The 12,225-nt window shown below is 44.2% G+C and overlaps 1 protein-coding gene across 1 annotated transcript in view; it reads left to right on the top strand.

The window, feature by feature from the left end:
* LOC138811417 (sodium channel and clathrin linker 1-like) overlaps window positions 1–11,182 on the top strand; it is a 58,232-nt gene extending 47,050 nt beyond the window's left edge. Inside the window, exons 18-20 of the mRNA XM_069999171.1 lie at window positions 6,771–6,849; window positions 7,703–7,798; window positions 10,695–11,182. Coding sequence (XP_069855272.1) covers window positions 6,771–6,849; window positions 7,703–7,798; window positions 10,695–10,757 — 238 coding nt within the window. The 3' untranslated portion in view covers window positions 10,758–11,182. The remainder of the gene's footprint in view (window positions 1–6,770; window positions 6,850–7,702; window positions 7,799–10,694) is intronic.
* The last annotated feature ends 1,043 nt before the right edge of the window (window positions 11,183–12,225 follow it).

Here is a 12,225-nt window from a genome sequence, read left to right as displayed (position 1 = left end):
TATCTTTGCAGGCACACCGTTGTTAGGTTACAAATCTCTGCCTTCTGCTTCCTTGTCCACAGACAGCCTGATTATGTACAACGCATTGTCCTCTCTGTCCCTTCTGCTCCTCAACCTACGGTGGCTAGAAACACATGCAGCCTTCATGTGTGGTCCCGTGATCCTGCAGGGCTTGTAGAGCACCTGCCTTCACAGGTGCAGTGCTCCAAGTTGGGACTCCAGCACTAAAAAGCCATAGATTCACATAATAAGCCTGTAAAGCCTGGAGCAGTTGCTCTGTGTATTCTTTCCCTGCTGACTTTTCTCCTCTCTCCTCCAACCTTCCGTAGCTCCTCTCATAGCTCTATTAGTTGAGACACTCGGAGAGACAATGCCTCCTTTGCCTGCCTGCCTTCACATTCTTCCATATCCTGGTGTCTGTTCCTCTGCAGTGTGTGTCCTGCTCCGTTCAAGACCAGACTCTGTGTCCTGCTCGGTTCAAGACCAGACTCTGTGTCCTGCTCCATTGCAAGACCAGACTCTGTGTCCTGCTCCATTGCAAGACCAGACTCTGTGTCCTGCTCCATTGCAAGACCAGACTCTGTGTCCTGCTCCGTTCAAGACCAGACTCTCTGTCCTGCTCCATTGCAAGACCAGACTCTGTGTCCTGCTCCATTGCAAGACCAGACTCTCTGTCCTGCTCCATTGCAAGACCAGACTCTGTGTCCTGCTCCGTTCAAGACCAGACTCTGTGTCCTGCTCCGTTCAAGACCAGATTCTGACCTGCTCCGTTCAAGACCAGACTCTGTGACCTCTCTATTCAAGACCAGACTCTGTGTCCTGCTCCGTTCAAGACCAGACTCTGTGACCTCTCTATTCAAGACCAGACTCTGTGTCCTGCTCTATTGCAAGACCAGACTCTCTGTCCTGCTCCATTGCAAGACCAGACTCTCTGTCCTGCTCTATTGCAAGACCAGACTCTGTGTCCTGCTCCGTTCAAGACCAGACTCTGTGTCCTGCTCCGTTCAAGACCAGATTCTGACCTGCTCCGTTCAAGACCAGACTCTGTGACCTCTCTATTCAAGACCAGACTCTGTGTCCTGCTCCGTTCAAGACCAGACTCTGTGACCTCTCTATTCAAGACCAGACTCTGTGTCCTGCTCTATTGCAAGACCAGACTCTCTGTCCTGCTCCATTGCAAGACCAGACTCTCTGTCCTGCTCTATTGCAAGACCAGACTCTCTGTCCTGCTCCATTGCAAGACCAGACTCTCTGTCCTGCTCGGTTCAAGACCAGACTCTGTGTCCTGCTCCATTGCAAGACCAGACTCTGTGTCCTGCTCGGTTCAAGACCACACTCTGTGTCCTGCTCCATTGCAAGACCAGACTCTGTGTCCTGCTCCATTGCAAGACCAGACTCTCTGTCCTGCTCGGTTCAAGACCACACTCTGTATCCTGCTCCATTGCAAGACCAGACTCTGTGTCCTGCTCTATTGCAAGACCAGACTCTGTGTCCTGCTCCATTGCAAGACCAGACTCTGTGTCCTGCTCGGTTCAAGACCAGACTCTGTGTCCTGCTCCATTGCAAGACCAGACTCTATGTCCTGCTCTATTGCAAGACCAGACTCTGTGTCCTGCTCGGTTCAAGACCACACTCTGTGTCCTTAGATTCCGTTTCCACTTTGTCTATGGCCTGCTTGTTGGAGTCACAATGACATTCCAGAAATCTTTTGAAATCAGTTTTCCATAAAAAGAATGTATACTTTAACATCATGAAAGGACAGCCTGCTGAGAGAAAGAATCCATGAAATAAGCCACTTACAGCAACCCTCCTTCCTGATTTTTTTGAGATGCTAGGGTTTAAATTCAGGGCCGGGTACTATACACTCGCTATCATCATTTGAGCCACAGAGCCAGCCCTAAACATTTATTGTTCTGATGTACACAAATTTACCCCTAGTACAATGAAAATGGGCGTCACAAAGGTGATGCTGGGCACACAACAATAATGTTCTTATTGGATAGTAACAGTCTAATGTATACTTGGCATTCCATAGTATTTGAGATTAGCTGCTATATGCATTTCTGTATCTTTGGAAAAGGCTCCTGTGCTGTCCTGAGAAGTAGTTTTGAGGCCAGATACCCATGGCTCATGCCTGCATACTAGCTGCTCAGGATTCTAAGATCTGAGGTTTGAGGTTCAAAGCTAGTTCCCAGTAGATAATCATAGAGAGTGTTATTGCCATTAACTGGCAAAACACTGGCAATAGAGCTGTGGCTCAAGGAAGCAATAGCATGGGTTCCGTCCCAAGTTAGTCCAAGGCCCAGTATCAGCACAAAACAAAAGGAAAAATAGCTTTGTTTTTAATGTGATTCAGTGGTACAACTAATTAGATGTTTTGTTAATAATATTAGAAGTAAGCAACAAAGCAATATATTAAAAGAATCAAATGGCTCATTTGATGCATTGGAAACAAATGGCTTTATAATGGTTTATCTGCACATATAATGGAGGTATGCATTCTGTCATTCACATCCAAAGTACTCATTAACAGCTTTAAAAATGAACCTTCCAGGTTGTACCTCGGCGCCTCCTTCACAGTGTACTCTTTTGCTGTTCTAATCATCTAAGTTTTCCCCTAAATATACCCCTTTTAAAGGTACTACTGCCCTTTGATCTATCAGGTTGTATTCATTAAGAATATCCTTAAAACACCTGGATGATAGCCTTTGTCTTTGTTATTACCTAACAATTAAGTAGACCTTATCTCAAAGATAAATGTACAAATGTGTCTTGGTAGGGGGTAAGGTGAAAGGAATACAGAAAAACAAAGGATGACAAATGAGTAATTTTTTCATGGTAATGAAGGCATTTAAAATCAGTGAAGAGCTCATTCTGGTTTTTATGGCACTCACCAAATTATAGTAGAAACTATCATTTATGTCCTTCCATTTTACATAACCACAGCACTACCAAAAAAAAACAAACAAGCTATTCCATACAATATTGAATTATACAATGTGCAGTATTTGTTCTTGTTTCACCAACTGATCTTCCTCCCTCCATCCCTTCCTTTCTCCCTCTCAATATGTATACTGGTCCAATGTCTGAAGAGGGTTAGTTAGCATTATTCTGAAATTTTCAGTTTTCAGATTGTGTGTGTGTGTTGACTATCCAGCATTTCAGTCTAAGGAGTTCTTTTCACTTTCTAAAACATAATTTCTTGGCTGTACATCTCTAATGTTTGCCTGCCATGACTGCCTTCTTTTTTTTAATTAACAGTATGAGAGGGAGCTGCAGGTACTGGCAGATTACAAAATGCATAATTACTAAAAGTAACTGAAGCATATTATGGTATAATTCAACAGGAAGAAAAACATCTGGCATAGGCTGTGTTAATTTGTCATGAGAGAGTTTGGAGGAGACCGCTGCTACAGCCGCAGACCTGTAAATCCTGGAATGAATAGTTCACTTTGTGTCAGTACTTTGCTCCTCTGTGGGGTGGTAGGGATCTTGTGCACTGAGGAAACCTTCTGGTGCTGTAGCGACCAGAACTGGTGTGGCTCGTCCTACTTCATCCATGTCTCGAAAATAACAATGATAGAGGGGAGGGAAGAGATGGCAGGGGAAAACAAAGGAGGAGGCAACAGTGCTCGATAGGAAATGTGCTCATTCCCTTGCTCATGTGACTGTAACCCCTCTGTACAGTATTTTTACAATAAAAAACTTATTAAAATAAAAAATTTTAAAAAGAAAATAACAATGATGGAGTAATTATAGTCATTTTTATGGCCCACACATTGGCCTAAAGCCTCTTACCTCATGTATTAAGGAAGCTTTGCTTCTGTTGTTTTATTCAATGAATTTTAGTATTTTCCAAAGGACTGATGCATTGTAAACAAAGTCTTAGCCATGACCTCAGAACCATTCCATTTCAGTTACAGTGCATGCAAGTGCTCTTCAGAATTGAAGACACTTCATAGCTTCCAGGAGACCATCAGAAAGGGGCCAGCGATTATCATCACACATCTAGTGTTGACCTTTATAAAACAGCATCTCTACCAGAATTTTATTGCTACAGCAAACAATATGGTCACCTCTTACCCAAACTCGTAGTTTATTTTATATTTCCCATTTCCATGCATGGCATATTACCTACCCAGCTGCTTTAGCAAAATTGTGTCATCCTAAACTACCTTCATATGCCTAAATCATTGCTATTCCACCTCCTAAATTTCATGGGAACCTGTCTATTTCTGTCTAATCACTACAGTTCTGGCTATCAACATTGTCACTTGAATTACTACAAAACTCCTTAGTTTAGCAGAAGTCTTATATTTTCCTGCTGCAATAAGCAAGATTCTCAGATTTTCAAGTTGAGTCATGTTGCTTCCTTTGTTAAAGTATATCAGCATTTCTCCAGTATATTCAGGATAAATCTCAGCCTGCTGTGTCGAGGTTCAGAAATCTTTTCTGATGTGCATTTCCTGCCCTGCCAGCATCTTCCACTCTGGACCAGCTCCCACCTTCTTGAATACTTTGTGTCCCATTCACACTGAATTTTTCAGCTTCGTGCTTCACGCATTGATGACCCTTTCTTCCAGACCTTCCTTCTCTGGAGAGCTGCGCTTTTCCTCCCTGCCTGTGTCCATCTAATCTCGCTTGTCCCGTCGTGTATCATCGGTAAAACCACTTCCTCTGGAGAATCCCAAATCCTCCAGATGCACCCCACAACACTGTCCGCTCTTTAGAGTATTGACGGTCTACCATAAGCCTGGTGGCTCACCAGTATTTCTCCTGTTCATCAGCAGTGACTTGATCTGCATCTCGTTTTTCTCTCCTTGACGCAATGGGAGGAAAGCAACAGGCACCACTGCAGTAGCTTTGCAATTCTGCCAGTCTTATTCTAAGTAAGCACTTCAATGTTACAAGGAGATTTTGGCCCTTTCTTTGTAGCTTTAAGTATATTCACATAATTTTATAAATAATCTTAGTAGGAACATTCATTACAGAAAACGCTTTAGAACACATTGATTTTGAAGCAGTGGTCTCATGGATTTATTGTATTATTTGATGTCTAGTTTGCAAATGCAGTCACCCAGTTATGGCCTTCTCTTAAATGAAAGGAGATAGCTTATAAACCCTTTGGAAAAGCAGATGCAGGATATTGGAAATGTTGTTACTAAATGAAGACAGTGTTTTAGTCCTGTATGATGTAGCCTCTTATTTGGAGTAGCTATCCTAGTGGAGAGAAACACACACTAAGAAGATAACTAATGAGTAAACAAGGTAATTTAAGGGTGTTTCAAGTAAGAGGAGGAAAATGAAGAGTGAAGTTGATAGTTGCCAGCATGAGGCAAGAAGCGTTAGAGGGCTGGACTGTTCTAGAAAAGTAGTGGCATTTAAACTGAGGCTTGACAGGTACAGTGAACTCAGTATACAAAAATGTCAGGAAAGTACTCTGGGCAGATAGAACAAGAATAGCAAGACAAAGGTCTATTCAGTTGCTTATGAGAAATCCTAATAATACTGCATATTTAATAAGAATATACTTTTAACACCTAATATCTCAGCATAATGAAAGTGAAGACTTTCACACCTTTAAATATGTATTTTTTGTTTTCCTTTTATTAACATAACTATTTGAACCCAGAGCCTTGTAAGTTTGCTCTGTGTGTGTGTGTGTGTGTGTGTGTGTGTGTGTGTGTGTGTGTGTGTGTGTGTGTGTGTGTGTGTGTGTGTGTGTGTGTGTGTCATGTGTGTATGCACTTGTGTGTGTGCCTGTTCTGGGACCTGAACTCTGGGCCTAGGCACTGTCACTGAGCTTGTTTTGCTCAAGGCTAGTGCTTTCCCACTTGAGTCACAGCTCCATTTGAGGCTTCTTTGGTAGTTTAGTGAAGATGAGAGTCTCATCGTCTTACCTGCCAGGGCTGGCTTGAAACTATAGTCCTCAGATCTCAGCCTCCTGAGAAGCTGAGATTACAGGCGTGAGCCACCAGTGCCCAGCTAGTTTGCTTTCTTTTTTTTTATTGTGGCAAAATACGTATAAAATTTTACAACATAGTACAAGTTATTTTGCCAAGGTAGGGGTGGAGTCAGTCCTGTTGTTTGAACTCAGGGCCGGTGGTCTCCCTTTTCATTCAAGTGTTGTGCTGTACCACTTGAACCATAGCTCCACATCTGGCTTTTGGTGGTTAATTGGAAATAGGAGTCTCGTGAACTTTCCTACCTTGGCTGGCTTCAAACTCTGATCCCCAGATCTCATCCTCCTGAGTAGGTTGGATTATAGGAATGAGCCACCAGTACCTGGCTAAATTGTGATTTCTTAAATCATGACAAAAACAATTTTCTTGATACTGGATCTCTCATGACACAGCCATGCTATCCTGGAAATCATGACGGCCTGACCTCTCCTGAGTGTGCAGATTTCCAGGTGTGCATCAACAGCAGGACTCAAGATTTTAATGACAACAAAATACACGGCCTGGAGTCTACCATCTTAACTAAAGTGTGTTCAATAATTTGTACATACAAATAATTTTTATACAAATAAGTACTAGGATATACACATATACACATATGTGTATATTACATAAAGAAATGAATGAAGATAGGGTGTGTTAGGTAACTTTATTTTGGACATCAAGATGGTATTTTTGTTTTAAAATTAATAAAGATTCACAGCCCAGGCGTCCCGCCAAGCACCAAGTGGGCGGAGTCTCGCCTCGGCTCCCTACAAATTTTAGATTTGGGGCAATTAAATGAATGTGTTCCTACCTCTCTCTCATCAGAAGCGAGCTGAGTCGACAGAAACTTCACACGCAAGAGCTGCTGTCCCAGCTGGAAATAGCAAACGGAAAGATAGTAGAGGTGAGACACAGCCTGACTCCCTGGGGAGAAGTGCGCCAGGCCAGAATACCCGGGTTCTGTATTTTCACAAGCTCTCTGGTCATTTCAAGCCATTCATCTCAGATTTCAAAGTTAACAAGTCAAAACAAAGCATCCTGTTCTTACCTTCTGACCAAGTGGCTTTCCTGAGCTGCAGGATGGGGAGGCCATTTAAGAACAGTGCAAAGCCCTCTTGTGTTTGGTTGCTCTTCACAGGTTTGTGCCAGTAGGCAGGCACTCTCCTTTTTAGCCACGCTGCCAGTCTACTTTTCTTTTTTGTCTTACATTTGCCCAGTGATGTCCTTGAGCCACAATTTTTCTATCAGTGCCTCATCTGAGCTAGAGTTACAGACATAAGCCACTGGACCCAGCTCTTGTTTTGTTGTTGTTGTTTTCTTGGTACCAATCCTGGGGTTGATTGAGTTCAGGCCCTAGGTGCAACCCTGAGCTTTTCTTTTTCTTTGCTCAGGGCTAGTGCTCTACAGCCTGAGCCACACCTCTACGTCCATCTTTTTGATAGTTAATTGGAGATAAGAATCTCATAGGCAGTCCTACCTGGCTGGCTTTGAACCATGATCTGCAGATCTCAATCTGCTGAGTAGCTAGGATATAGAGCCATTGTCTCCCAGCTCTTTTTTGTTTTATAGGTAATAAAATTATGTCCAGGGTTTTCATTGATTATTCCATTTAAAAAAATCTCCATTTCTTTTTTTCTCCACATTCCTGGGGTTTTAACCTGAAGCCTTGTATAAACTTGTTGAGCATGTTCACTTGAACTATACTACTAACCCTCACGTGGATTCCTAACTTTTTTTTTTAATCCTTTCCATAACAGAATGAAAAGTTAATTCTAGAACATCAAGAAAAAGCCAACAGACTTCAGAGCCGACTAAGTCAGGCTGAAGACAGAGCTGCTTCTGCTTCCCAGCAGGTAGGGAACAGCAGAGGGAGGGAAGGTGTGTGTGTGTGTGTGTGTGCGTGCGTGCGTGCGTGCGTGCGTGCGTGTGTGTGTGTGTGTGTGTGTGTGTGTGTGTGTGTGTCTCTTACCTGTTTATACTCAGTATAGTCCTTTATAGTCCTGTACAACCCTTGATGGTTCATTCCTTTTCACGAAGTCTCGCCGTTGCCTCTGCTACCTCCACCCTTGGGCTCAGGCAGCCCGGCCTCCGCCTCCCAGGTAGCTAGGACGGGGGTGTGCGTCACTGATCAGCTGGCACACGCCGACCCTTGCAAATTACAAGGCAAAGGAAACACCTCCTTTAAACCAACGACCTAGCTTCCCGTAGTGAAAAGAGCACAGTTTTAAGCCAGTTGCGTGATGGAATGATGCTGCTACCGTTCCCTCTTGACGTTCTCACTGACTCCCCTCTGACAAGCTTCTGCCACACTGTTTTGTGGGGTTTTGAAGCTTTTTTTCCCCCCCTCAGTAATTACAGATTTGTCTATAACAAACTTTAAGCTTTTCTTCTTTCATTCTGATGTTATTTAAAAATGAACAGTGGCCATTCAGCATTTTCTGCCTACAAAAAAGAAATGTCCTGCTGAGCACTCGTGGCTCTCACCTGTAATCCTATCTGTTGGAGGCTGAGATCTGAGGATCACAGTTCAAAGCCATCCCAGGCAGGAAAGTCTATGAGACTCTTTTCTCTAATCAACTACCAAAGAGCCTGAAGTGGAGCTGTGACTCAAATGGTAAAGCATTAGCCTTGAGCATAAAAGCTCACAGACAGTATCCTGGAGCTAATTTTCCTCTGGGAAATGGGACCCTGTGGTAAACTCCGCATGACGTTATCATTTTCGTCTTTTCTCTTTGCTTTCTCCAAATCCTCTCATTTTCCTATTCCCTTCTAAAGACAAGACTGGCTATTAAAAATGAATCCTTCTGAGGGCATTCCTCTTATGCACCAAAGGCATGTGGAGGCTGTGGTTAGAGCCCTGGGCCTGCTGAGCTGGCCCGGCCTGCCCTGGACACACCATGTTCCTGACAGCCTCTCACCGCTCTGAGTGCAGCTCTGAGCTGTATTGAATGTCACACTGCACTCTTCTGACAAGAAGGCAACTGTTACAATATGTGAGGTGAAACCTTTCTGTGCAGCAGCCTCTACAAAACGATTTATAAGTATAAGCATCGACAGTCTCAGGGCTGCATTAGTCACAAAGGTCAGGAGATACACAGTGGTAGAGTGGTTGCTGAGCATGCACATGGTCTGGAGTTTGCTCCCCAGGGGAACCTCAAGCCACATAGTAATAAAAAGGTTCAGTATCCTGAACCTATGTCAAAGTGCCAAAGTTGAGAAAAGACAAAGTGCTTCAATGCTGTGGACAAGACGGCGAGGGGATTTTACAGGGAAGGCATGGCAGGTGATGCATGTGCCATTTTTACTATCAGATCATAAAATTCGGTGATGATTCGGTGGGCCCAACTCTGTGGATGTGAGTGTCCCCTGGACAGTGTCTAGGCACGGCCATCAGGCCTCTCAGAACTGTTCAGTGAGCATGACCTTTGGCCCACGCTCGCACCGGATGACTTGGTGAGGCAACTGGTATGTACAACACACATTGCAACACGATCTCTAATTGTAAAGATGTCAACCCATCCAAGTAACCAGTGGTGAGAGACCAGCTCACAGAGTGACATTCGATACAGTGTGTAGTTTACAGCATAGAGCAGTCTAGTATTTCAACCTACAGTTATTCCTAAGGCTGGCCATTTAGAAGAAGACATGATGAAAAGCGAATGTAGACTTCATCATTTAAAAAAAAAAGAAATGTATACGTGTGTGTATGTTCTCCTTTAGAATATCTCTACAAATGTACAAACTGGTTATATCTGAGTGCCATGGCTCACGCCTGTAATCCTAGCTACTCAGGAGTCTGACATCTACAGAATTGCTGTTTAAAGCCAGTCTTGCAGACTCCATCTCCAAAATAACCAATAAACAGCTAGGCTAGAAGAATGGCTCAAGTGGTAGAGCACCAGCCATGAGCAAGAAAGCCAAAAAAGTGCAAGGCTCTGAGTTCAAGCCCCAGTACTCGGGGGAAAAAAAGACTCATACCTGTAAGCCTAGCTTCTATTCGTGAGGCTGAGATCTGAGGATCATGATTTGAAGCCAACCTGGACAGTCAAATCCAAGAGGTCCTTTTCTCCAGTTAACCAGCAAAAGGCCAGAAGTAGAGATGTGGCTCAAGTGGTAGAGTGCCAACTTTGAGCTAAAGGACAGAGTCTAGGCCGGGTACCAGAACTTACACACACACACACACACACACACACACACACACACACACACACACACCTATAATCCCAGCACACACACACACGCACACACACACACACACACACGCACACACACACACACACGCACACCCCTATAATCCCAGCACTCAGGAAGCTGAGGCAGGAGGGTTATGCATTGAAGATCCTATCTCAAAATGTTTAAGAAAAACATGCTGCTGACAATAGCAGTATCTGAAGAGGACTGTGAAAAGCACTGCGGGTGGTGATGGGAAAGATACCCTTTCATGCTGCATATTCTGATTAACTTTGATCTAGATGGCTTTTTTATCCACCTATGAAATAAATAAATTTGGGAATTTAGAGTGACCCCCTCTGAGTATGGGATGTCATTCTTGACATACATTTCTCGAAAGTAATGCAGACACTGAAGTCTGGAGTAAACCAGAAATGAACACCAAACACAGACCTCTTCCAGGACTTCCAGTAAGACTGCAGATAACTACCGATTGCAGCACATTGCACAGTCCTCTGTACTAGCCTGACACTCCCACAGCGAAAGTAACTGCTTACTGATTGTTTATTTTAATTTCAGCTCAGTGTGATTTCAGTGCAGAGAAGAAAAGCAGCCTCCATGATGAATCTGGGAAATACTTAAACTTTTCGTAGTTCGCTGACAGCATGGCACTGGGGACACTGTTGGACTAGCATGAGTGGAAATGGCACTTGCAGGACTTGGCTTCGGCTGCGTGCATGGCGTTTTCCACTCTGCCTGCGGGTGGTGAAGAGGAGATCCGCGGTGGTTTCCCGTAATTAAGAGAATGGAGCTTGCCACGAGTGCTCCAGTGGAGAACAAATCCAGTGGGAACTCTCTGCCATCATCCCATGTCCGGTTTTAATCTCCTCTTCCCTTGGAAGAACATCACTGTTTTCAAGCTATGCTAATCATGAGGAAAAAAAATTTAAGAAAACTTGTGAATTGGTTATTTCAGGTTTTAGGATTTGGAGATTTTATATCCAGTTGTTATTCCTAACTCATTTTTAAAGTTCTCAAGTATCCATTCTGTGAACTCACATGTAATAAACCAGTGTTTTCACAAATGATGCCAAGTGGTTGTGATTCATTTTGACACACATGGTTTCACGGATGGACAGAACCTGATGTTTAGTAGGAGTTTAGGACATTTTTAGTACTAGAGAAGGCAGTGCTTACTAGTCACACAGCAGATTTTAAGAGCCAATGGCTTTGAGCTGTTGTAGTTGTGGATAGATAATAGAAGTTGTGGATTGAGAGGTGCTCAGAGGAGGTAGGGGAAGTGGAGGAGGATGTGGGTTTCTGATGGGAGGCAGGTGCACGTCCTCCCGCAGACCCTGAGCACAGAGGGTGTGGACCGGGAATGCCAGGGCCTCTGATGGTGGCGCTGACCCGCCTTGGCCACTCCCCCTGCTCCGTCCTCTGACTCCACAGCTGCCTTTCGCTTCTGCCTTCATCTTTTCCTTTACACTTTCTTCACGTTCTTGTCAGCGTCACTCCCCGATGAGCCTTCCCGGCACTCAGAACTAGGCCCGTCCCCTTGCTGTAACACTGAGAAAGTACAGCTGTTCCTTCAGCATTGGTCAAAACTATAATTAACCCTTTTTCAAAAGCTTTCCTCACCAGACTTCTGAGAGCAGGATCAGCTTCTTGTCCTCATTGTAACCCTGAGTGAAATTAGCCTACTCTCTCCATTGCTGTAACCCTGGATCAACCTCCTCTCTCCATTGCTGTAACCCTGGATCAACCTCCTCTCTTCCTTGTAAACTTGGATCAGCCTACTCTCAAAAAATTGCTGTAACCCTGGATCAGCCTACTCTCTCCATCACCGTAACCCTGGATCAGCCCTCCCTCCATCACCGTAACCCTGGATCAGCCTCTTCCCTCCATCACCGTAACCCTGGATCAATCTACTCTCTCCATCACTGTAACCCTGGATCAGCCTCCTCTCTCCATCACTGTAACCCTGGATCAATCTACTCTCTCCATCACTGTAGCCCTGGATCAGCCTACTCTCTCCATCGCCCTAACCCTGGATCAGCCTCACTCCATCGCCATAACCCTGGATCAGCCCTCACTCCATCACCATAAC

Source organism: Dipodomys merriami, unplaced genomic scaffold, assembly GCF_024711535.1.
Source record: "Dipodomys merriami isolate MVZ:Mamm:240054 unplaced genomic scaffold, mDipMer1.0.p SCAF_525, whole genome shotgun sequence".
In the NCBI taxonomy this organism is placed as follows: Eukaryota; Metazoa; Chordata; class Mammalia; order Rodentia; family Heteromyidae; genus Dipodomys; species Dipodomys merriami.
The sequence above is the reverse complement of the archived record's forward strand: the minus strand, read 5'-3'. Positions and strand labels throughout refer to the sequence as shown.